A 27,081-nucleotide genomic window follows, 5' to 3' on the forward strand; every position below is an offset into this window, starting at 1 on the left:
AGCAAGCCAATCCCGTCCCAGCATTGCAGAGAAGGAAACGGCACAAGGAGCAAGCGGCTGATCGGCTCTCCCACAATGCTGTGCGGCAGGTAACGGCTCCGGTGACGGTGAAGAGCTCTACTCCCCCCGGCTGATATGGAGGACAGTGCGGCGGATCGGGTGATGGAGGAGAAGCTGATCCTTTATCATTGGACTCATTCCTTCACCTCCCAGAAGGTGAGCGCCGCGCCGCAGGTTCAGCACCTGGACAGCTCAGTACCCGGCCGTCCTCCTCCGCCTATCACAGTCCGGGCTCAGTACCCGGCCGTCCTCCTCCGCCTATCACAGTCCGGGATCAGTACCCGGCCGTCCTCCTCCTCCTATCACTGCAGGGCACAGACGGAGGAGGCTTGTCTAAGGTCCATGTATGATCTGTGGATGATCTTCTCTCTCTTCCCTTGGCTCTCCCTTGTCATCTCATTTCCTCCCTGGCCAATCACATTGTCCCTCTCCTTTCATTTCAATGTCATCTATTGAGCTGTGCAGATCTGCATAGATGGGGGGTCAGTGACCCAATAATCACGTTCTACCTGCAGTCAGGTGATGGGTAGATCCCGCTCTGCATGCAGCCGGGGACGTAACTGGTACTTGCACTTTGAACGTCCGGTATACCGTGCTGGACCTTCAGAGCTCGTGCCATAAACTTCATTGCCTCATTGCGCCCCTGGACACTCATGTAGCCAGTGGCAGTTGGTGACAAAACATTTTTTTTGGGGGGGGGGGGGCGCAAACTAACCCCTCCTTACTTGGAAACGGAGCCTCCAGCCTGGGCTGTCACGGCTCCAAATCTTCAGCCCCCTGATTGGCCAGGACCAGAAGCCGGGAACCGAAAGTAACACAATGGCGATTTCTGGATTAGCTAAAATAAAAAGCGTGTGTGTGTGTGCGTGTGTGTGTCTTTGTGTGTGTGTGTGTGTGGGGGGGGGGGGGGGTTCAGTGCTCTGCGCCCTGAGGACAACTTAAAACAAGCCAATTAGAGCCTCAGGCTCTAATCACATGCTTGTTAAAACTTGATGGAGCTAATAGACACCTATTAGTCCGGTGCCCCGCACAGTGCACTGCACACACATAGAACCATTTATTTTTAAATACATGATAGTATGACTAACATTTTTTAACTTAAAGATGTTAAAAAATGTTAGTCATATTATCGTTTATTTAAAAATAAATCATTCTATAAACCTTCTGGACCAACCGCCGCTGCATGTAGCCGTGAACCTGGGATGAAGACCGGGTAAGATGAAAGCCCTGTCAGTGGTGACAGCGCGCCGCGGGAAGGCGGATGCATACTGGCACATTAGGACATTGCCTTGCAGGGAAAGTTCTTTTTTTTTTTTTTAACTGCGGTCTACTACTGCTTTAAAGAATAATTCCAGGCATGATTCATACCTAAAGCATTTTGCACTTAGAAGATTGGTCGCTCACCTTGCATTAAAGATGAATTCCAGCTTGGATGTAACTATGTTCATACTATACCTGGACAATGCCCCTGGAAGCTGGAAACCACTGAAGTAGACTCTACTAATCTCCACTAGATTCCGGCTGCCCAATCTGCTGTGTTCTGAACACAGGAGGTCGGCTGCTCAGCTTGGGCGCCATTCAGAGAATGCTTTGCATTTTCTGAATGGATGCAAATCATTCTTTGATTGGACAAGGTAGTGAGGGCGACATCAACACCCCACCTCTCTGCCTTGTCCAAGCACAGAACACTTTGCATACATAGTTACATTGGTCCAAGCTGGAATTCATCTTTAACCACTTGCTGACCGGCTCATGCCGATAAACGGCGGCAAAGTGACACGTCCCAGTGAATCGCCGTATGGGTACGTCTGCTCCTTTAAGCGCCAAAGCAGGCACGCATGCCCGCTGCACGGCGGGGGACCCGATGCGTGTGGCCGGTGTGCGCAATAGCGGGGCACGAGAGCGAGAACGGGGATTTGTGTGTGTAAACACACAAATCCTCGTTCTGACAGGAGAGAAGAGACGGATCTGCTATTTGTAGTAATTACAAACAGCGACATGTCTCCTCCCCCAGTCAGTCCCATCCCCCCCACAGTAAGAAACACTCACGAGGGAACACATTCAACCCCTTGATTGCCCCCTTGTGTTAACCCCTTCCCTGCCAGTGACATTTACACAGTAATCAGTGCATTTTTATAGCACTGATCGCTGTATAAATGTCAATGGTCCCAAAAAGATGTCAAAAGTGTTCGATCTGTCTACCGCAATATCGCAGTGCTGCTAAAAATTGCAGATCACCGCCATTACTAGTAAAAAATAAAATAAAAATGCCGTAAATATATCTCCTATTTTGTAGACGCTATAACTTTTGCACAAACCAATTAATATTTGCTTATTGTGATTTTTTTTTACCAGAAATATGTAGAAGAATACATATTGGCCTAAACTGATGAAGAAATGTGTTTTTTTAAAACATTTTTGTGGATATTTATTATAGCAAAAAGTAAAAAATATAGTTTTTTTTCAAAATTGTATCTCTGATCAAATACCACCACTGAAATGCTGAACTGATGGGGCTGAACTGATGATCAGCGCCCTGATTTATCAGTATAATGCCCCTGTCACCTCAGGAAAGCTGGTTATTGGCTTTCCTTTCCTCAGACCCTGACTGCGCAGTGTCCAATCACAGCTGATTACATGGTAAAGAGCCAACGTCCGAGGGACACAGCGCACAACCTATCATATGACATCCTCCCAGAATGAGACCGGTACCGTCTGACCGTCATTTTACAATACGGCGTACAGGAAGCAGTTACATTTACCTGCTCTGTTCAATGGTATTGCAGAAAGTGGCCCCTTACCTCCTCTTCTAGGGCCCCACAGTGGCGCTCTCCACTTTGCTTCATCTGCGTGAGACCCCATAGCAGGTCCCTCCCACTGCTCTGCGCTCTACACGGGCCATGTACAGCACAGTGATGATGTCCCTGCTATGTTTACAAGGTAATGGCGTTTGGTGTACACAAAGTAGATTTAATTCCTTTGTGGCTCTTGAGGAAAATATTTAAAGTATGGTTTTGTCTGGAGTTCAGCTTTAACAATTTGTTTCCTGTACATTTTTTTATTATTTCTATTTTTACTACCATTTATTATTATTATTATTATTATTATAATTATTATTATTTTGTTTTGTACATTATTATTATTTTTTTTTTTTTTTAGTTTCGTATTTTAAAAAAAGCTAAAAGAAAAGGCTTTCTATAATATGTAAATAACATTGCAATGCTTTGTACCAGAAGGTAAGTGTCCCTCAGGTTCCCTGTCACAGGATAGAATGTGGGGAGAAATCTTTATAATGGGGACAAAAATCTGACACAGGTTCTAACTCTCCTTTAGTTGGAGCTAGGCTTTAAAATGCATATAATATAATTCAAGTATAATATAAGAGAAAATAACATACAGTATCTCACAAAAGTGAGTACTCCCCTCAAATTTTTGTAAATATTTTATTATATCTTTTCATGTAAGAACACTGAAGAAATGACACTTTGCTACAATGTAAAGTAGTGAGTGTACAGCCTGTATAACAGTGTAAATTTGCTGTCCCCTCAAAATAACTCAACACACAGAAAATTAATGTCTAAACCGCTGGCTACAAAAGTGAGTACACCCCTAAGTGAAAATGTCCAAATTGGGCCCAATTAGCCATTTTCCCTACATATTCCAACCTAACTACCCTAAACGCACCTCCAAGACAACTACTGCCTTGCTAAAGAAGCTGAGGGTAAAGGTGATGGACTGGCCAAGCACGTCTCCAGACCTAAACCCTATTGAGCATCTGTGGGGCATCCTCAAACGGAAGGTGGAAGAGCGCAAGGCCTCTAACATCCACCAGCTCTGTGATGTCATCATGGTGGAGTGGAAGAGGAATCCAGTGGTCACCTGTGAAGCTCTGGTGAACTCCATGCCCAAGTGGGTTAAGGCAGTGCTGGAAAATAATGGTGGCCACACAAAATATTGACACTTTGGGCCCAATTTGGACATTTTCACTTAGGGGTGTACTCACTTTTGTTGCCAGTGGTTTAGATATTAATGGTTGTGTGTTGAGTTATTTTGAGGGGACAGCAAATTTACACAGTTATACAAGCTGTACACTCACTACTTTACATTGTAGCAAAGTCTCATTTCTTTAGTATTGTCACATGAAAAGATATAATAAAATATTTACAAAATGTGAGGGGAGTACTCATGTTTGTGAGATACTGTATGTTATTTTCTCTTATATTATACTTGAATTATATTATATGCATTTTAAAGCCTAGCTCCAACTAAAGGAAGAGTTAGAACCTGTGTCAGATTATTGTCCCCATTATAAAGATTTCTCCCCACATTCTATCCTGGTGACAGGGAACCTGAGGGACACTTACATTATGATTCTGGTACAAAGCATTGCAATGTTATTTACATATTATAGAAAGCCTTTTCTTTTAGCTTTTTTTAAAATGCAAAAATGCAAAAAATAAAATAAAATATAATATAATATACAAAACAAGATAATAATAATAATAATAATAATAATAATAATAATAATAAATGGTTGTAAAAATAGAAATAATAAAAAAATGTACAGGAAACAAATTGTTAAAGCTGAACTCCAGACAAAACCATACTTTAAATATATTCCTCAAGGGCCACAAAGGAATTAAATATACTTTGTGTACACCAAATGCCATTACCTTGTAAACGTAGCAGGGACATCATCACTGTGCTGTACATGGCCCATGTAGAGCGCAGAGCAGTGGGAGGGACCTGCTATGGGGTCTCACACAGACGAAGCGAAGTGGAGAGCGCCACTGTGGGGCCCTAGAAGAGGAGGTAAGGGGCCACTTTCTGCAATACCATTGAACAGGGCAGGTAAATGTAACTGCTTCCTGTACGCCGTATTGTAAAATGACGGTCAGACGGGACCGCTCTCATTCTGGGAGGATGTCATATGATAGGTGGTGCGCTGTGTCCCTCAAGCATTGGCTCTTTACCATGTAATCAGCTGTGATTGGACACTGCGCAGTCAGGGTCTGAGGAAAGGAGAGCCAATAACTGGCTTTCCTGAGGTGACAGGGGCATTATACTGATAATCAGGGAGCTGATCATCAGTTCAGCCCCATCAGTGCAGCATTTCAGTGCCCATCAGTGCAGCCTTATTATCGCACAACAGTGAAGATGAAAAATTATTTATTTGCAAAATTTTACAACAGAAACAAACAAAAATATATATTTTTTCAAAATTGTCTTTTTTTTTCGTTTGTTTAGCAACATTTAAAAACCCGTGTTTTGATTAAATACCACCAAAAGAAAACTCTATCTGTCTCAAAAAAATACAAAAAATTTCACATGGGTACAGTGTTGCATGACCGCGCAATTGTCATTCAAAATGTGACAGCGCTGAAGGCTGAAAATTGCCCGGTATTGTGGTAAGTGGTTAAACAAGCACCAGTACTGCGTGCGCAACCTAATACCTCCAAACCTTAACGGCTAGCCAACACTAAAGCTTAGTACACATGGGCTGAATGCCGGGTGGCATTGGTTGGTTCAATAGAAACCGTCTGACATTCGGCCCATGTGTACTGGAGTCGGTCCGACAGAAGCTGGACATTCGGCTGGCTTCTGTTGAAGGACATGACCAAAAAAGGTCTGCCGATTGGCTCCCGATCAGTGCTTTTATAGCCAATGCCTGAGATCGCTGACCAGAGTGTTCTGACAAGTCATCCCCCTGTCAGAACACAACAGAACAGCAGGGGAGATCGCTGTATAGTACTAACATCAGGTGGTTATTACAGCAGCTCCTCCTGAGCTGTCAGTTTTATTTTCGCTCAGCCTTGCTGGGTTGAACAAAAAAACTACTACCCTGTTTCCCCGAAAATAAGACCTGGCGTGATTGTCAGTAGGGGTGAGCCGAACACCCCCCTGTTCAGTTTGCACCAGAACATGCGAACAGGAAAAAAGTTTGTTCGAACACGCGAACACCGTTAAAGTCTATGGGACACGAACATGAATAATCAAAAGTGCTAATTTTAAAGGCTTATATGCAAGTTATTGTCATAAAAAGTGTTTGGGGACCTGGGTCCTGCCCCAGGGGACATGGATCAATGCAAAAAAAAGTTTTAAAAACGGCCGTTTTTTCAGGAGCAGTGATTTTAATAATGCTTAAAGTCAAACAATAAAAGTGTAATATCCCTTTGAATTTCGTAGCGGGGGGGGGGGGTGTGTGTCTATAGTATGCCTGTAAAGGGGCGCATGTTTCCCGTGTTTAGAACAGTCTGACAGCAAAATGACATTTAGAAGGAAAAAACCCATTTAAAACTACTCGCGGCTATTGCATTGCCGGTCCGACAATACACATAGAAGTTCATTGATAAAAACGGCATGGGAATTCCCCACAGGGGAACCCCGAGCCAAAATTAAAAAAAAAAAATGACGTGGGGGTCCCCCTAAATTCCATACCAGACCCTTCAGGTCTGGTACAGATTTTAACCAGACCCTTATCCGAGCACGCAACCTGGCAGGCCGCAGGAAAAGAGGGGGGGACGAGAGAGCGCCCCTCCTGAACCGTACCAGGCCACATGCCCTCAACATTGGGAGGGTGCTTTGGGGTAGCCCCCCAAAACACCTTGTCCCCATGTTGATGAGGACAAGGGCCTCATCCCCACAACCCTGGCCGGTGGTTGTGGGGGTCTGCGGGCGGGGGGCTTATCGGAATCTGGAAGCCCCCTTTAACAAGGGGACCCCCAGATCCCGGCCCTCCCCCCTGTGTGAAATGGTAAGGGGGTACTTACCCCTACCATTTCACTAAAAAACTGTCAAAAATGTTAAAAATGACAAGAGACAGTTTTTGACAATTCCTTTATTTAAATGCTTCTTCTTTCTTCGATCTTCCTTCATCTTCTTCTTCTGGTTCTTCTGGTTCTTCCTCCGGCGTTCTCGTCCAGCATCTCCTCCACGGCGTCTTCTATCTTCTTCTCCTCGGGCCGCTCCACACCCATGGCATGGGGGGAGGCTCCCGCTCTTTTCATCTTCTTCATCTTCATCTTCTTCTTCATCTTCTTCTCTTCTTCTCTTCTTCATTTTCTTCTTCGGGCCGCTCCGCACCCATGCTGGCATGGAGGGAGGCTCCTGCTGTGTGACGGCGTCTCCTTGTCTGACGGTTCTTAAATAACGGGGGCGGGGCCACCCGGTGACCCCGCCCCCCTCTGACGCACGGTGACTTGACAGGACTTCCCTGTGACGTCACGGGGAATGCCACAGGGAAGTCCCGTCATGTCCCGTGCGTCAGAGAGGGGCGGGGCCCGAGGAGAAGAAGATAGAAGACGCCGCGGAGGAGATGCTGGACGAGAACACCGGAAGAAGAACCAGAAGAAGAAGAAGATGAAGGAAGATAGAAGAAAGAAGAAGCATTTAAATAAAGGAATTGTCAAAAACTGTCTCTTGTCATTTTTAACATTTTTGACAGTTTTTTAGTGAAATGGTAGGGGTAAGTACCCCCTTACCATTTCACACAGGGGAGGAGCCGGGATTTGGGGGTCCCCTTGTTAAAGGGGGCTTCCAGATTCCGATAAGCCCCCCGCCCGCAGACCCCCACAACCACCGGCTAGGGTTGTGGGGATGAGGCCCTTGTCCTCATCAACATGGGGACAAGGTGTTTTGGGGGGCTACCCCAAAGCACCCTCCCAATATTGAGGGCATGTGGCCTGGTACGGTTCAGGAGGGGGGGGGCCGCACTCTCGTCCCCCCCTCTTTTCCTGTGGCCTGCCAGGTTGCGTGCTCGGATAAGGGTCTGGTATGGATTTTTGGGGGGACCCCACGCCGTTTTTTTTTTTTTGGCGCGGGGTTCCCCTTAAAATCCATACCAAAAGCTCGGATAAGGGTCTGGCTAAAATATGGTTAAAATCTGTACCAGACCTGAAGGGTCTGGTATGGAATTTAAGGGGACCCCCACGTCATTTTTTTAAAAAATTTTGGCCGGGGATCCCCTTAATATCCATACCAGACCTGAAGGGCCTGGTATGGAATTTAGGGGGACCCCCACGTCATTTTTTAAAAAAAATTTTGGTTCGGGGTTCCCCTGTGGGGAATTCCCATGCCGTTTTTATCAATGAACTTCTATGTGTATTGTCGGACTGGCAATGCAATAGCCGCGAGTAGTTTTAAATGGGTTTTTTCCTTCTAAATGTCATTTTGCTGTCAGACTGTTCTAAACACGGGAAACATGCACCCCTTTATAGGCATACTATAGACACCCCCCAGCTACGAAATTTAAAGGGATATTACACTTTTATTGTTTGACTTTAAGCATTATTAAAATCACTGTTCCTGAAAAAAGGGCCGTTTTTAAAACTTTTTTTTGCATTGATCCATGTCCCCTGGGGCAGGACCCAGGTCCCCAAACACTTTTTATGACAATAACTTGCATATAAGCCTTTAAAATTAGCACTTTTGATTTCTCCCATAGACTTTTAAAGGGTGTTCCGCGGCAAATTGTCCCCCAAATTGTTCGCTGTTCGGCGAACTTGCGAACAGCCAATGTTCGAGTCGAACATGAGTTCGACTCGAACTCGAAGCTCATCCCTTATTGTCAGTGATGGCTGCAATATAAGCCCTACCCCCCAAATAAGCCCTAGTTAAAGTCCTTGTAGGTCTTATTTTGAGGGTAGGGCTTATTTTCGGCGAAACAGGGTAGGGCTTATTTGGGGGGTAGGGCTTATATTGCAGCCATCACCGACAATCACGCTAGGTCTTATTTTCGGGGAAACAGGGTAGTGTGTACTAGGCATAAGAAAGTGATTCACACCCACATGTACTATAAAAACATAATAAAGTGCAGCACTGTTAAACAAATAAGCCTAAAATGATCCACAAAAAAAGAAATCAAATCCAGTAGAATATGTGCACAAAATAGCGCAAAACTCATGAATACAGTTTTATGTTGCATTGTACGTCTTATATGTGATTTATGAGGAAGATTGTGTGAGTGTATTCACAAGTTTTGCACTATTTTGTGCACATATACTATTGTATTTGATTTTGTTTTTTTGGTAGATCATTTTAAGATTATTTGTTTTTAACAAAGCTGCACTTTATTATGTTTATAAGGGAAATATAAACCTATTTTTATATTTCAGGGGAGAAAAACTAAGCGTTCACCATCACTTTACTCCACAGTGATCCCCTCCTGCTCACAGAATGAACAATAAAGTGAAACTTAACTGTATCTGAGCACCACAACCTGAAATTGCTATTAAATTAATAGCAAAGAAAACTCACCTATTCATCCATATTCCCATTCTTCACATTGTTAAGAAATCACTATAAAAAACGTTCCCCAAGCATTTTTAGCCGCGGCCCTTTTGAGTAAGGGCAGATGTTTCATGTAGCAGTTACTTCCTGGAATCCATCTGCCCTTAGTGCAGGCATTCAGGCAGGAGGCTGTGCTTAGCTGAGAAAGCCCCTCCTCCTCTCCTTCAGATAAAAAAAAATGCCCATGAAGTCTCCTGAGATGTATATCATAATTTTGGCCTAGGCCAGAAACCAGGAAGCAACTGATGAGAAAACAGTTTAAAACAAGTAAGTATAATATATCTTCCTATCTATGTACTAATACTAGCAGCATAAGCATTAGAAATAGTTCATGTTGATTGGGAGACTTTAGTTCCACTTTAACCCTTCAGTCACCTATCTCTAGATTGTGTGGATTAACCCTTCAGTGATGAGTCTGCAGTGTGTGCATTAACCCACTCATATATCTCAGGATATCTCAGAATATGAGCATTAACCCCTTAGACACTGATCCTCAGCTCATTTGTGTTAACCCTTCAGCACCAAGTCCTCAATGCCTGAGTGTTAAACTCTAAGCACCCTGTGACAGACCTAGCCAGGACAGAGGCTTTTGGAGGGGACTGAATGCTAGCCTCTTGCCTACCGATCATGGGCCCTGGCATTTGGGGGAACGGTGTTCTTTGTGAGCCGTATGCCTGGGGACCCTTGGGGTGGTGCTACTTTGGATTCAGGTCCATATCCTCCCAAGAGACACAGACTCTGGGAACCCTGTGTTTGCCATATTGCAAATAGTGACTGATTCATACTGTTGGGACACATACTGTTAGATGCTAATGTCATCAACTCCAGCCACCTGTCTGTTATCTTCTATAATGTAAATGAGTCTAGTGTGGGTTCTCTTTTAGCCATTGTTGTCTGGGCTAATTAACCCTGAAACTGTATGAAGGAGTCCTGTGTTTAAACTTATGATAATGTATCATCTACTGTGTGAAGCTTGGTGACAACAAGTCTGACCTGTAGTGAAATCCTGATTTATCATAACAATGACCAGGTTGCTTAAAGGGATTAGTTAATGAGCTCATGTTAATTAGGTTTCTGGTCACAGGTGTATTTTCAGAGTAATATGAGCAGGAGGTATACACCTCCTCTTTTTACTGTATATAAGACTTGTATTCCTTTCAATGAAAGTCCATTCCTGTTTGACCCTCAAGACAGAGCCTCGTCTCATACCTGGGGGAGAATTATTTGTATGGGTTTCTTGTTCGGCTGATTGAAGTGTTCGGTAGCTGCCTTTGTGTTCGGAAATGGAATGTCTTAAACGGCTTTAACCCCTTTCATATGCGGGGTGTGGTTACACACCCAGTCTCCAGCACATGTGTGCTCAAGCGCCCAGTCTCTAGCTCACGTGCTTGAGGGTTGGTTCACACCACAAAAATGCACTCCAGATCTGTTCTGGATGCACTTCTGTATGCGTGTTTTTAACGTTGTTTTTATGCATTTTTGATGCGTTCGGGTGCAGTTTTTATGTATTTTTGATGCGTCTCCGGATGCATTTCAGATGTTTTTATTTCTGTTTTTTTCCTGTTTTTTTCACTGTACTGGGGTCCTGTACGTTTGTGATGCTTTCAATTGCATTCCGGTGCGTTTTTGGAAAAATGCAGCATGTTCTACTTTATTTTCTGGAACTAACCGCACTGGTGTGAACTATGCCACTGGAAACCATATAACCTACTTTCTATGCATTTTTGATGCAGAAAAAAAATGCACTGGACTGCATGTGGTGTGAACTGGCCCTAAAACCAATAACCAAAGTATGTGCTTTAGAACACAGCTTCAGGTCCCCCCTTCCCCCTCCGAGTGCAATTACTTCTATTGGATGGCTGTACTTTGCAGGACCGCTGTTGGCTGCTGTGAGTATAGCCGTCACCTAGGAGGCAGTGAAGAGGAGCTGGCTGGAGGTCTTCTTTGCGAAGGCTGTGTCGCCTTACATAGGGCTGCATATGAACATTGCTGGGTCAGGCCTGAAGGTAAGTATGTTACTCAGTGGGCTCCACTTAGGTGGGTAGGAAAGGGTGCCCTTTGCCATACCCTATGCGCTCCTCTTCAGATTATAAGACACTTCTTTAGCATTGTTTGTAAAATCTCCATCCCCAAAACACTTTTACTAGTACAGTATAATAAGGAATTAGCCTATACTGTATATATAAAACATCATTTATAGCCACAATCTATAAACTAAAACCAGCGTACCCTTTATATTTTGCCTTTTAGAAGATTTAAGCATCAAATGGTTGGGTTAAACCAAATGTAAGAAATTGTCTGGCTATTCTCAGAATTTTACAGGTAACAACATTTTTTTTTCATTTTCTTTCTTATTACTTATACATATGGACATACGTTATGATCCATACCTATATACAAACAAGGGCATTTTTTCCTCCTTTCTTAGAGATTGTAGACATTGTGCTGTTTTCCATATACCATGAGATGCGCATCTAAACGTTTCCAAATCATTTGTTTTCTGCGATAGTTGGGTGTGGTGCTCCCCGGGGTGCTCTGTTCCTTTACCTGGGGCTCTGTATGTGTGCCATCCCCCAGTGGCATGGAGGTTGTCCCTCATTGCATTCGAATGTTCAGGTAATTCGGACAGTTATGCACTTTGTTCCAGATTTTAGACAAATAAACTGCCTTTTATCTGTTATTTGGAATAATAGTAAAGTATTAATTTTCATATGTACAGTATATATGCATTGTTTCATTTAGTGTACTCATATATGCTCCTTCAATGAACTCCTGATGAAGTGGATTTTTATCCAAGAAACACGTCGAGGTTGTGGGAGCTTTTTGTAATCGGCTGTACTGCTACGATTGTCACTATACATTCATATGTAGAGCTCCGATTGAACATCCAATAATATACAGTGGAACCTCGGATTACGAGCATAATACGTTCCAGGAGTATGCTCATAATCCAATGTACTTGCATATAAAGCGAGTTTTCCCATTGAAGTCAATGGAAATTAAAATAATTTGTTCCACATTGACTTCAATGGGATGCAATACTGCATGCAGCCAGAGGCGGGGGGCGCCGGAGAGCCTCGGAAACGGCTGAAAAGGCCCGAGGGACACTTTAGCGGGCCTCGGCAAACCTCGGAAAGACACAAGCCTTTCCGAGGTTTGCCCAGGTCAGCCGAACTGTCCTCGGGCCTTTCCGTGCATTTCCAAACGGCGCCAATCGGTGACTTTCGGCTCTGCTCGGCTCCGGCGCCCCCCACCTCAGGCCACAAGCAGTACTGCACACCGCTTTTGGCCTGAATCCTGCTCGGTTTGTGAGATGACACTCGCAAACCGAGTTAGGAATTTTAGAAATACAGTGCTCGGTTTGCGAAACGCTCGTTAACCATGTTACTCGCAAACCGAGGATCCACTGTAGCTCTGTGGAAAGGTTTTTGTATGGTGTCTATATATGTTTTTGAACTGTTTGCTGCTTTTATGAAAACAATTTTGTAATAAATGTTGGTGTAATGTTAAAAAATTGTGTAAGTTGTGCCTTAAAAATTCCGCCATAATTGGGGGTTTTACCCTCCATAGTCCTTTGGAATTTGCCTATATTGAAATGACAGGAGGACAAAACATACAGCAGCAGTAGAAATGATATTGGCACTATGGAACAAATGATTGATTAGCATCTGGAAGTGTTTTTTATTCTGGTGACATCTCTGACATTCCTCTTTGTGATTCATTTCAGGTGCGACTGGTAATAGCGGAGAAGTGTCTGAAATGTGAAGAACACGATGTCAGTCTACCTTTGAGTGAAAACAATGAGCCCTGGTTTATGCGCCTTAACCCATCAGGAGAAGTTCCAGTCCTTGTTCACGGAGAAAATATCATCTGTGAAGCTACACAAATTATTGATTATCTGGAACAGACATTTACTGATGGTAAACCATTGTCTGATGCGTACAATAGGGTTATTTAATTCCATTTCTTGCTTGTTGCAAATTGGAGGTCGAATAAAGATACCAAGGATGTTCTAAAGTTAATGGAACTCAGGCTTAATTAACTAAGATGGATATATTATTTTAACTTGTTATTTTATCGCAAAATAATTTTCTCCAAAATATGCTCAATTAAAAAACATAAATATCCCCATCAATTGGAACCTGGATTTGATTCTGGACTCAGTCTATTTTCTCTAATGCTGGGCATATACTATACGAAAAATCTTTCAAACTCGTTTTCGAATAACGAACACTCGGCTGTAAGAGCAAACGATAGTGCCATCATGTAACAACCAAATTTTGATCGATAAATTGCTCAATGTCACATATGCCCGGTGCAAACAGTTACATTTTTAATGGATGAGAAACGCATTAATCTTTCAATTTATTTTTTGTTTGGCAGGATGTTTCCCACCTTCAATTTTTCGGATCTGAAGGCCTCATGAACACTGCGTTTTTTAGCTGTAGCGTTTTTTAGTTTTTTGTTTTAACACAATTATACAGTAAAACCTTGGTTTGAGAGTAACTTGGTTTGAGAGTGTTTTGCAAGACGAGCAACATTTTTTCATAAATTTTGACTTGATATACAAGCGATGTCTTGCTATTCTGCACTTATCAGCGTTTTTGAGCCATAAGCTTTTGTTGTACCTTCATTAAATGTAACCATATTGCTACAGGCGCCTCTCTTCTCTATTATACTCTATTAGGTCCTGCTGGATTTTGCTTCTAATCCCCTTGTGGAGGCTTTCATTTGTGGATGGACATTTTATGGTTACACAACCTACCACATTGCTATAATCTTTTTATATGGACTATAAACTGAAGGACTTATGAATAAATGGTTCTGGAACGAATCATCGGAGTTTCCATTATTTCTTATGGGGAAATTTACTTTGATATACAAGTGCTTTGGATTACAAGCATGTTTCCAGAACGAATTATGCTCGCAATCCAAGGTTTTACTGTACTCCCACAAAAGGCTCAAACACTGTGATAAATGCAGAATAGCCACCTTTTTCAGCGTTTTTTGGTGTTTGTAGGCTTTTTTCAGAGTTAGAGCAGTTTTAAAGCTGAAAAACTGCTCTCAAAATCCACTAGTTCTGGGTTTTTTTTCCAGCCAGAAAACGCCCCTGTCAAAAACTGCTGATAAAAGCCTATGTATGCATGGACACATTGGATAACATGATGGGGAATTTATTGGCAGCAGAAAAAAACATCTGAGACAAAAACAGTAGCTGTAAAAACGTCCAGTGTGCATGAGGCCGAAAAGTTAAAAACTATTTTCTGTTGGTGCCCATTAACTGGACGAAAAATTAACGAATGGTCCAAATGACAGATTTTTGAACGCTTTTTCAGCTAGTGTATGGTCAGCATAAGGCTTGGTTCACACCTATGTGTATTCATGTGAGTGGACTGCCGTGCCTGCATTTCCTGCAGAAAAATTTTCAAAATGCAGCCCACAAGGAAATGGTATGCCCTTTTTAATGTCATTTTCCTGCGATTCCTGCATCTACAAACTTGCTGCATTTTTACAAGTGTGGGGGGCCATTCAGAATGAATGGCAGCCTCCTGCATTTTCTCACAGCAGCACGTTTTCACAGCTGGTGGTTGCGGGTGCGGAAATCGCTCAGTCCCCACAACCACCCGCATAGATGGCAACTGAGCATAAATGCAGATTAAACTGACCGCATCTAAATGCAAATAAACGTTCAGAGATGGAGCCTCGTTAGGGGTGATCATATTTGCAAAAGTCACATATTAGTCTATTTATATTTTTATTTCACACAAAATTTACACAAATTGTACCCTGGAATCACACATTTTTTCAATTAAATTAAACAAGAAAATGTGTGAATCATGGGAGAAAGCTACGTGAATCTTGTATGAAAACAATATAGTAATTCCTTAAAACTCTGATAGTATTGGCTTGCTGTTTTCCTACATATTGATCTGTCCATTTTTTTACTTCAATCTCAGTTTATTGTTTTTTCAAAGAGAATAGGAAAGAACAATTACAACATTCTATAAAGATACATAGTAATAATTACTGTGGTGGTTCAATAGACGTACATACATGAATATAATTGTGACGAATGGAGGTTCATAGATATGCCCTGACCTAGATACAGTAAGTCATGTCATTCATTTAGGCTACTTTCAGACCGGAGCGTTGTGGGCATCGGCGGTAAAGCGGCGATATATTTAGCGCCGCTTTACCATCGTTTTAGCGGAGCTATTCGGCCGCTAGCGGGGCGGTTTTAAAGGGGTTGTAAAGCTTCGTGTTTTTTCACCTTAATGCATCCTATGCTACGTTCTTAGCCTGAAGAGCACAAATGCAGAAAGAAAACAAATGCAGCCACCGCATGTTTTGGCTGGTAAGCTGGAATTGTTCTTGGGCTTAGATATAATGAACGACTTTATGTTCATCTGATTAAATTTTTCTGTGTTGTCTACAGATAAAACAGCAAGACTAGTTCCAGAAGAAGGAAGTGTGTACTACCTAAGAGTACAACACTACAGAGAGCTACTTGACTCCTTGCCCATGGATGCGTATACTCATGGCTGTATCCTACACCCAGAACTAACAGCAGAATCCATGATTCCAGCATATGCCACATCCAGGATTCGCAGTATGTATACAATATTTAATATGTATATATTCCTTAATAAGAAATTCTGCCTTTACAGAATAATATATACTTAGTCCTAATTAACAAACAGGACAGATATGGTGAGCTCTCTGTGGGTTGTTCAGGCTCAATCATCTTTGACTTACATCCTAACTCTGGGCAGATATAAAAGGCAGATATGAATGCAGCTCTGTAACGAATAATACATAATAAGCTGTATTTTTAAGTGCAAGCAGTGTAAGTATCTGAATTTGGCCTGGTATCAGCCTCTTGCAGTCCCTGTACAGTTGGGCTATTTCTTTATGTGGATGATGGCACTGTATTTATTTTAAAAGAAAAAAAAAAATCAAAGTACATTTTTTTCCTAATAGATAGACAGCTGTCACATGACCCAGATCGTTCCCAGCCTGTGTCTGCAGGGAAACATAAGCAGGAGGAGCTTCTAGTCCTCTTTTAAATTGTCATACAAATATAAATTTAAATGAAATCTTTATTATTTTTTGGCAATAACATGGTGTGGGCGGATTTCTGCCAGTCACAGGCTGTGTCACGCCCCTCCAGCCTGTGTCAAAGAATAACAGGGAGGAGAAGCCTCCATCAATCAAGAGGAAATATTCAATCTCCATTATGTTTAGCTGGTTAGTAAGCATAGAGAAATCCGGGGGGTGGGCTGGGCTGTCATCTATCACTGTATATATGGCCACATGTGTGACTCCATAGTCACATGGGCTGCTCAGATGTAATAGGGAGGGAATTCTCAGGGTAAAAATACACTGAAAACTGAACATGTGCACTAGCTGGCAACACTGCTCTGCAAAATGCCCAACTGCAGTGGGAACATGGACAGAAGGGGGAGGAACAGCAGGATCAACCAGGTTTTTTGCAGAATACAGAAAACGATTCTCATAGTGACTGAGTGAGTATGAACAGCATGTAATACACCATTTATTGAGAGCTTTTAATGATGTGGGTTATTGACAGTTTAATTTGCTCATGCAAACTCTTTAGATGCAGAATAAATTAATTTGTATATCAGCATCCTTACGTGCATGTTAGAATATGCATTGGTTGTGAGCAACATCATCTGCCTTACTCTTGCCTTGGGTATTTGTCCCAGCATCTCATTGAGGTCCCCTTTGATGCTTACTATTGCTACATGTTACCAACTGCCAAGAATGTCTCGGTAATTTACAGACTATTGTATGGGTTTTTTAGGACAATGACCCAAAATCCTTTGATACAGCACATAGGCTGCTAAAGATACTTTGTCAATTTTCCAAAAAATATGCCACTGCTGTGCTCTTTAGGTATGTAGGTGGCACCCTATGCCACTACACTTTGCAAAAAGTATCCAATCACATGCAAGGAAAATATAAAACTGCATTTTTTGCTTGCACATGATTGGATAATGTAAGTCAGCAGAGTGTCTGCTTGTTTGCTAAGCTCTGGAGCAACTGCACTTGCAGAGTGCACAGTCTATTTGCCTTTAGTAAATCAACCCCAATATTGTGCATTTTATACCATAAGGGTGAAAGCTGTTATACATGAAACCGTTTCGTTTCCTTTCTCATGTTGTTATGGAGTTATTTAAATGTATTTTCTATCCAAATATATTTTTGTCTAGCTCAAATTGGGAGCACTGAGTCCGAACTCAAAAAACTTGCTCAAGAAAATCCAGATCTTGAAGATGCTTACATTGCAAAACAGAAACGCCTAAAAGTAAGTCCCATCAAAGGGGCTTTAAATGTCTTTACCTAGTATGTATTTTAGTATTGGTATTACCTTTAGAAACATAATGCTGGCGGTGTACCTGTCGCCAGTAGGAACATCATTGTCTGAGGGCCTGCTGATCAATAAGCATCCAACCGATGTCGCCAACCACAGAGACAACATTTTTAAATGTTATTATTATATTAGGCTACTATAGCAACCAGTGCTGGGGCGAGGTCATTCAGCACCCAGGGCAAAGATACCTAACCATGCCCCCCCCCGTTCATGATGTGCAAGCTTAGGGGGTTCTACAACCAGCGGTCACTCACTTGTCAAAATCACTGCCGCTGTCACTACTTCTGTCAGCCTTGTTACAGAAGGAAGGCCCCCCATCCCTACATTAGACCACTGCGCCCAGGGAAGCTTCCCTTCTCGCCCACTCCTTGTCCCGGCCCTGATAGCAACAATAAAACACTAAGGTGAAAAAAAACATGCAGTGAATTAACCGCTTAAGGACCTCCCCAGGTACATATACTGCAAAATCATGTACCTGTATGTGATCTTCTATAGCTCTGGGGCACGGAGCCCTGCTCCCATTGTGCTTGGACACAGCGGGAGCCAATCAGTGGGTCCGGCCGATGTGATGTCTGCTGGGAACCCGGTGCTCGTTCGTAGAGAGGCAGAACGGTGGTCTGCCAGAGAGGAAAATGGAGATCTTGTGTTCCTGCTAAGCAGAAATACGGATCTCTGTTTTCCTTTAGTAAAAGGCATCTCCCCCACAGTTCGAAACTACTCATAGGGAACACATTTAACCCTTTGATTGCCCCTGATGTTAACCCCTTTCATGCCAGTGTCATTTATACAGTGACAGTGCATTCTTTTAGCACTGATCACTGTATTGGTGTCACTGGTCCCTAAAAAGTGTCACTTAGTGTTCCCTTTTGTCCGCCGCAATGTTGCAGTCCCGCTAAAAATCACAGATCACCGCCAATAGCAGTACAAATATAAAAAAAAAAGTCCATAAATCTATCCCATAGTTTGAAGACGTTATAACTTTTGCGCAAACCAATCAATATACGCTTATTGGGATTTTTTACCAAAAATATGTAGCAGAATACATATTGGCCTAAATTTATGAAGAAATTCGATTTTTTACATTTTTTTAATGGATATGTTTTATAGCAGAAAGTAAAAATATTGTTTTTTTTTTGTTTTTGCAGAGGTGATCAAATGCGACCAAAAGTAAGCTTTATTTGTGGGGAAAAAAGGACATCAGTTTTATTTGGGTACATTGTCGCACGACCTCGCAATTGTCAGTTAAAGTAACACAGTGCCGTATTGCAAAAAATGGCCTGGTCAGGAAGGGGGTTAAAACCTTCCAGGGGTGAAGTGGTTAAAGATCCTGGAGCTCCTGAAATTTTACATGCTATATTTAAAGCCATCTAAATTTATGGTCTTAGAATCTTTTTTTTATTCTTTATTATACACTCATCAAGTACATGTCAGGCACTGGCTGTATTTATTTAAACACAAAGTCTATGTCATTTTGATGTCACTAATTAAAGGGATAAGTTGCATGGATGGAGCACTAATGATGTCAAAAGTGTAGTAATCCGCATCAGCCAATTAGATTGTATTTTCCCAAAGTTAGGGTAGTAACCACTTCAGCCCCGGAAGATTCTACCCCCCTTCCTGACCAGAGCACATTTTACAATTTGGCACTGCGTCGCTTTAACTGACAATTGCATGGTCATGCAATGCTGTAACCAAAAACGCAATTTGCGTCCTTTTTTCCCCACAAATAGAGCTTTCTTTTGGTGGTATTTGATCACCTCTGCGGTTTTTATTTTTTGCGCTATAAACAAAAAAAGAGCGTCAATTTTGAAATAAAAAAAAAAGCCATTTTTATTATTTTAATTTTTTTACTAGTAATTTCGGTTATCTGTGATTTTTAGCAGTACTGCGACATTGCGACAGACAGATCGGACACTTTTGACACATTTTTGGGACCATTGACATTTTATACAGCGATCAGTGCTATAAATATGCACTCATTACTGTGTAAATGTCACTGGTAGGGAAGGGGTTAACAGTAGGGGGTGATCAAGGGGTTAAATGTGTGTTCCCTCACTGTGTTCTAACTGTATGGTGATAGGACTGACTGGGGGAGGGGACATTATTATTATTATACAGGATTTCTATAGCGCCAACAGTTTACACAGCGCTTTACAATATAAAAGGGAGACAATACAGTTATAATACAATAAAATACAAGAGGATTAAGAGGGCCCTGCTCAAAAGAGCTTACAATCTAATAGGGTAGGGCAGGTGGTACAAAAGGTTGTAACTGTGGGGAATGAGCTGAAGGAAGTGGTAGGAGATTAGTTGGAGACGTGATAGGCTTTCCTGAAGAGATGAGTTTTCAGGGATCGCCTGAAAGTAGCAAGAGTAGGGGATAGCCGGACAGGTTGAGGTAGCGAGTTCCAGAGGAGGGGAGAGGCTCTGGAGAAATCCTGGAGACGAGCATGGGAGGAGGAGATGAGGGAGCTTGAGAGTAGGAGGTCTTGGGAGGAGCGGAGAGGACTGTTTGGGTGATATTTGGAGACAAGATTGGTGATGCAGCTCAGGGCAGAGTTGTGAATGGCTTTGTATGTTGTGGTTAGTATTTTGAATTTAATTCGCTTTGGTGATTGGGAGCCAGTGGAGGGATTGGAGGAGAAGGTTGGCGGACGCTGAATGGTGGGTAAGGTGGATAAGTCTGGCAGCAGCATTCATTATAGACTGAAGAGGGGATAACCTATGGAGAGGCAGGCCAATGAGAAGGGATTTGCAATAGTCAAGGCAAGAGATAACAAGGGAGTGAATGAGTACTTAGTAGGAACACACAATATGTCTCCTCTCCCCTGACAGAACAGGTATTTGTGTGTTTACACACACAAATCCCTGTGCTGGCTCTCGTGCACGCGGTCGCGCATCGGGTCCCCTGCCGTGCAGCGGGCACGCCCGCACCCTCTGGCGGCTTCTAAAGGAAAAGCCGTACCCATACGGGGTTTCGCCCAGGAGAGCCATTCTGCCGCAGTATATCTGCGTGAGCCGCTCGGGAACCGGTTAAAGTATAACTTAAGGCAAAACTTTTGTTTTAGTTTAAGTGTCAGAGTGGAGAGGGATTCGAACGTCTACTAGGTTTGTATTGCTGTCTGTGCTCTTGTTAAGGAGATTCACTCTCTCTATTTTTCATGTTTACCATTATCATTGAAAGTGAAAGTAAAAGAAAATACCAAATTTTGTGTTGTCCCCAAAAAGTAATAGGGAAAGTCTTCCAATGGGGACACTGGTTCTGGTGACCTGGTCCCCCCAAGGAATTTCCTCTCACTTCCTGTTTAGCTATGGGACAGGAAATAAAGGGACATCTCCCCAATGGGACACAGATGGCGAAAAAAATCTGACAGAGGTGATAACCCTCTTTTGCTCTATCCAATATGAAAAAAGGTTTGCCTATTGTTCTACTTTAAGTATAATGATGCGTGAATCTGCCTACAGTTAGGTAAATCCTGATGTTTGGAGAACCCAAACTTTGTGTGAATGGCATTGAAGTCTGTAGTGGGTAAATCTTGTTCGTTAATTCTAACCATTTTTAGGTAAAATTAAAAAATAAATTAATACACCATTGAGAGAGGGTCCTTTTCCTGTTGCTTAGAGGGCAACACAAATCCATTAAAGTATAATAAAGGAAAAACTTTTTTTTAGTTTTGGATAAAATGGAGAGGGATTAGAACACCTGTCAGTTTTTATTGCTGTCTGTACCCCCGTTAAGGAGAATCACCCTCTCTATTTGTCCTGTTTACCGTTATTACTGAAAGTGAAAGCAAAAGAAAATCCCACATTTTGGGTTGTCCCCAAAAAAGTAATAGAGGGGAAATCTTCCAATGGGGTCACTAGTTCTGGTGACCTGGGGGTCCCCAAGGAATTCCCTTAATTTTTAGGGATTTCCTCTCACTTCCTGTTTGGCTAGGGGACAGGAAGTGAAGGGAAATCTCTGCAATGGGACATAGATGATAAAAAAAAATATCCAATGGGGGTCATGACCAGTGGTGGCTGGTGCTAAACTTTTTTTAGGGGGAGGGGCAGCAAACTAACCCCCCCCAGGTCTGCCCGCACTCAGCCTCTCCACGGTGACACCCCCCCCCACACTTACCCCTCCACAGTGAAGGTCTCCCCCCGCACTCATCCCTCCATGGCTTCCTCGGCTTCTCCTCCCTGCCAACCCGATCTGCCTCCTGTTCTGATTGGGTGGGAGGAGAAGCTCTAATCATGTGGATTGAAAAAAAAAAAAAACTCATACAAACGTATGAGTTCCGCGCCCCTGCACCCCTAATGGATCCTAACTGACCCTAATTCCCCCCAACCCTGTCTCTTCCTTTCTTTTCCCAACCAAAAGGGTAATGACAGTATGGGGTTGATTTACTACAGGCAAATAGACTGTGCACTTTTGAAGGTACAGTTGCTCCAGAGTTTATTAAATGAGGGAGAACTCTGCTGACTTCCATCATCCAATCATGTACAAGCAAACATGCTGTTTTTTTTTTAATTTTCCTTGCATGTGATTGGGTACTCTTTATAAAGTGAAGCTTTACCTCAATTACTAAGCTCTGGAGAATTTGCACTTGCAGAGTGCACAGTCTATTTTCCTTTAGTAAATCAGCCCCTTATGGCTGTTTTAAACCCTACATTTATAGTAAGGGGCAGGCTTATCAAAAAGCAATCACTATGTAAAATGCTTAAGTCAGATCAGTACATGATGAATTCTAATTTGTGGATATACCTATGCATAAATTCTGCTGCAAATAATTAGATTCCATATATTGCTGGCAGACAGAGGATTTATATTCAATCATCAGAATGCATTACCATATGATGTGTTAACACCATATTGAATCTGCTTATGCATATGTCTTTGTAGAGCAAATTGATGGAACATGATAATATAAAATACCTGACAAAAATACTGGATGAGCTGGAAAAAGTCCTGGATCAAGTTGAAGTGGAGTTACAGAGACGGAGTGAAGAAAGTCCAGGTCAGTGCAGCGTGTGTAATTGTGTCATTACAAATGTAGGAACTGTCTGTACAGCACATAGCCAATCAGATTCCAACAGATATTTTCTGATTGTTTGCTGTGGTAACACAACAGCTTTTCTTTATCCAGTAAAGGTCCTTTCACCTGGGCGCCGCTCCATTCCTTTCAGCATGTCAGTTTTGTGACATCTGTGCCCTTTCAGTTTGTGTTTGCATTTTACCAGCAGACTGTGATAGACCCAACACATTTGTGAACATTTACGTCTGACTACCTCCAGATGTAACAGAAAGGGATCTGTCTTCCTCTGTCTAAGCAGACCGGAGGGCAGTTGGGTGTAAACGGACAGCGGAATCAGTTTACATGAAGATTGCTGCACTCTGAAGAAAAACATCTTTATTGTAGAACTTTAAAAAATCCAAAATACAGTCACAAAAATAGTGACAGGACTGGGTATAATATCTAACGCGTTTCACATCATTGGATGCTTACTCATGCTTACTGATGTGAAACGCGTTAGCCATTATACCCCGTCCTGTCTCTATTTATGTGACTGTATTTTGGATTTTTTAAAGTTCTACAATAGGAATCTTCTTATCTTCACTCAACTTGTGCAACGCCAGCACCTGGTTTAGTTCACACTAGGGCGGGGGCAGTTAAGGTTTGGAAGCTTGGTGAGCGGCACTCTCCTTCGATTTATACTTACCTGGAATCTGTTTACACCCGGCCGCCCGTAGAGCAGAACAGGCTTAGTCTGTATCCATTCTGCAGAAACTGAGTTGACATGGACCTATCATCTGCCCCCTCTGTTCTGATCAGCAGGGGATCAGCGGACAGATCCCCTGCTGATCAAAATGGAGTCTGAATGGAGAATGGAGACTTCTTCTTACTCTAAATATTAGTTTTTGCAAGATGTCTTTTTTGTCTGTAAAATATATAGAAAAAGGAAATCAATTTTTGCAAGACAATACTGCCAAAAAAAGTGCATCCCAAATCAGTAGGCCCATAGCAGAAATGTACAAATATTATTAAACCATATACAGATACAAGGGTATACGGGTATGGGAGTTTAAGGGGTCAGGACAATTTTAAAAATTTCCCTTTGTATTCATACTTGTGTACCTAGTCATGCAGGGGTACTGAAATTCTGCAGAATAGCAATGAGTGGAACTCAACTCCTGTTTTTTTTTGGATGGGATGAGGTAGAATTAGACCCTCTCTTGGGTCTTTTTTAAAATTTTTTTTTTGCTGTGGTTTCATCTGCACCCATGTCACTGTGTCGTCCTTCAGGAGACAATGGGTGGAGCCATAGTGAAAAAAGGTGTGACCAGGCACCTGATATAACAAGAAGTGTGTCAGATGCTGAAGATTCCTCTGCCAACATAACTCTTGAAGGTAGTAAAGTTAAAACTGCCTATCAGACAGGAAAGTATTATTCATCTTCTTCTGCAGGGTGATTTTTTAAATATTTATTTTTAGTGGCGACAGAGTTGCTTTTACATATGAAGTACCAAAAAAAAATAAATAAAAAAATGAAAAGAAAGTGTCTGACTTATGTACCAATAGTACGTATAAGCACAGTAAGATGTCATTTTCTTGTGGCTGAAGATTGTTGACTACTGGACTTGTTTTTATCCTTCTGTGAAATCTAATCCAATGCATGCAAACCTGACACCATTGGTAGATGTCTACCACTGTTAAAGTGGTTGTAAACCCCAGACATGAAACATGAACAAGTCACATCCCTCTATAGTGTGTAATTGTCTCAATTTAGAGCACTTAGGGGTTGATTTACTAAAGGCAAATAGACTGTGCACTTTGTAAAGTGCAGTTGCACCCCATATGAGCAGTTGCTCCAGAGCTTTGTAAATGAGCAGAAGCTCTGCTGACTTCCATCATCCAATCCTGTACAAGCAAAAATTTTTTTTTTCCTTGCATGTAATTGGGTATTCTTTGCAAAGTGAAGCTTTACCTCATTTACTAAGCTCTGGAGCAACTGCACTTGCAGTGTGCAATTGCACTTTGCAAAGTGCGCAGTCTATTTTCCTTTAGTAAATCAACCCCTAAGTTTCATTTCTGTCTGCTGCTTCATTCCTCTGATATCAGCATGAGTCACTTCTGACATGTTTTCCTGACACCTGGAAAAAAATGGTGACAAGGGAGGGATCTCCAGCTGATTGACAGTCTCAGCTCTGTTCTTGTGTGCTGTGTGAAGGGGGTGTGTACCTTTACTCCAATCAGCTCTCAGACCTCTCCTCACAAAGCTTTGCAGAGCGTGACTTCAGCTCTCTGCCCCCTTTTTTCTTAAAGGGGTTGTAAACCCTTGTGTTTTCTCACCTTATGGCATTGTATACATTAAGGATAAAAACCTTCTGTCCCTTTAGCAGCCCCCCCAAGCCCCCGTTATACTTACCTGAGCCCTGTGTTTCCCACAACGGGAACAAGCACACCAGCTCCAGCCAGTGTCTCGGGTCCTGATTGGATAGATTGATAGCAGCGCAGCCATGGGCTCCCGCTGTTGTCAATCAAATCCAATGACCGGGGGCGGGGCCGAGTACTGCTTTCTATGTCAGTAGACACAGAAGCAGGACACGGGAGCGCACCTGCATGGGTGTCCCTAAGGAGAGCGCTTCTCTAACAGGGCACTCGAGAAGAGGAGGAGCCAGGAGCGCTGCTGAGGGACCCCAGAAGAGGAGGATCGGGCCACTCAGTGCAAAACCAGCTGCACAGAGGAGGTAAGTATGACATGTTTCTTTATTTTTTTTTTTTTAAACCCTGAACCTTTACAACCCCTTTAAGGCTCAGACAAGCTTTATAAATTCTGCACTGTGATCAGGTGTAGAGAACAGAAGACTGCAGATTAACAGGTGCAATTTATGTAGGAGGATTTGTTTAATCTCTGTGTATCACCCAAGGCCAGTCATTTCACTGGGTATATGTAAGGGTTTACAACCACTTTAAGTCAGAAGACAAAGAAAAGATACTACCTGGTTTAATGATTCTTAAAGCGGAGGACCACCCTAAAAGTAAAAATTACATTAACATTCTACAAAAAAAAATATAAAAAATATTTGAAAAAAAAATTTTTTTTACTTACCAGAAATGCCTGTTGCTAGGCAGTCTTCCTAATCTGCCTCTTCCTATTCCATGGCACTGCTCCTTCACTTCCTCCTCTTCGGTGAGCTGCCCCGTTGTCTTCTGGGACATGTGTGTGTCCCAGAAAACCACAGGTCCATTCACAAAGCCCTGCGCGACTCGCGCATGCGCAGTAGGAAACGGACAATGAAGCAGCAAGGCTCCACTGCCTGTTTCCCTTAGTTAGGATGGCGGCGCCGGCTCCTGATCAGACGGACGGATCGGCCTTGGGGGGCTGACATCGCGGGCTCGCTGGACAGGTAAGTGCCCTTATTAAAAGTCAGCAGCTACAGTGTTTGTAGTTGCTGACTTTTTTTTTTTAAAACGGCTGGACCTCCGCTTTAATAAATATTTTACAAATTGTCAGGCTGGATTCCCCTAACCATATGGATGAAGATGAGGTATATTTATCCATAAAACGAATGTCAACCTCTTTCCAATCAAACCAACCAATATGAATTCTCCATCGTGTTTTTTTATGCTTACATGCTAAAAAGGTTTATTAACAGATTGTCTCTTATTTTTCTTGGCTTTAGAGGAAGGCATAAGTAATGATTCCTGGCTGTGTGGACAGTTCTTCAGCCTGGCAGATGTATCGTTAGCTGTCACTCTCCACCGGCTGAAGTTCCTAGGATTTGCTAGAAGAAACTGGGGGAATGGCAAGCGTCCTCATCTAGAGGCATATTATGAACGGATTCTGCAGAGAAAGACTTTTAATCAAGTTCTGGGAAATGTCAACAATATTTTAATCTCCGCTGTCTTGCCGACTGCGTTCCGTGTGGCGAGAAAACGAGCGCCCTCCATTCTTGGTTCTTCCTTGATGATGGGGTTACTGGCCGGAGCCGGGTACATCATCTTCATGTGCATTAGAAAAAGACTGTTTAATGTCTTCACCTCAGTTAGGGCTAAAAACTTTTTTTAGTTCTTTGTAAGGATGTGAATATGGATATCAGTTTAATATGTTATCACCACTGCTAATAAACATACAAGAATAGGGTGAAATATGGAAAGCGATAATAGTCAGTGTATGGTTTAGAACTGCCCAGCTAGGCACATATTATGAGTGTTAAACTGTGATGAAATATATTACGCCATAATAAATGGATAAATATTTATGGAGTATATTTTTAATTGCTATGTCGAAATGTGCTCTACTGTATTGAATATACCTGAAAGCATATCTAAAAATATTTATCAGTTGGTTTG

At 42.4% G+C, this 27,081-nt stretch overlaps 1 protein-coding gene across 2 annotated transcripts; it reads left to right on the plus strand.

Annotated features, from left to right (window-relative positions):
- Nucleotides 1-26,990, plus strand: GDAP1 (ganglioside induced differentiation associated protein 1). 2 transcript variants are annotated; one of them, XM_073631819.1, is made up of 6 exons: nt 1-216; nt 13,076-13,268; nt 15,785-15,958; nt 17,583-17,677; nt 22,629-22,743; nt 26,412-26,990. In XM_073631819.1, the coding sequence occupies exons 1-6, from the start codon at nt 136-138 to the stop codon at nt 26,795-26,797; spliced, it is 1,044 nt and encodes a 347-aa protein (XP_073487920.1). In that variant the 5' UTR covers nt 1-135; the 3' UTR covers nt 26,798-26,990. The 2 variants fall into 2 exon arrangements, with proteins under 2 accessions (XP_073487920.1, XP_073487921.1); XM_073631820.1 differs by lacking the exon at nt 1-216 and adding an exon at nt 11,844-11,964.
- Nucleotides 26,991-27,081: the final 91 nt, after the last annotated feature.

Source organism: Aquarana catesbeiana, linkage group LG05 (assembly GCF_042186555.1).
Source record: "Aquarana catesbeiana isolate 2022-GZ linkage group LG05, ASM4218655v1, whole genome shotgun sequence".
Taxonomy (NCBI): Eukaryota; Metazoa; Chordata; class Amphibia; order Anura; family Ranidae; genus Aquarana; species Aquarana catesbeiana.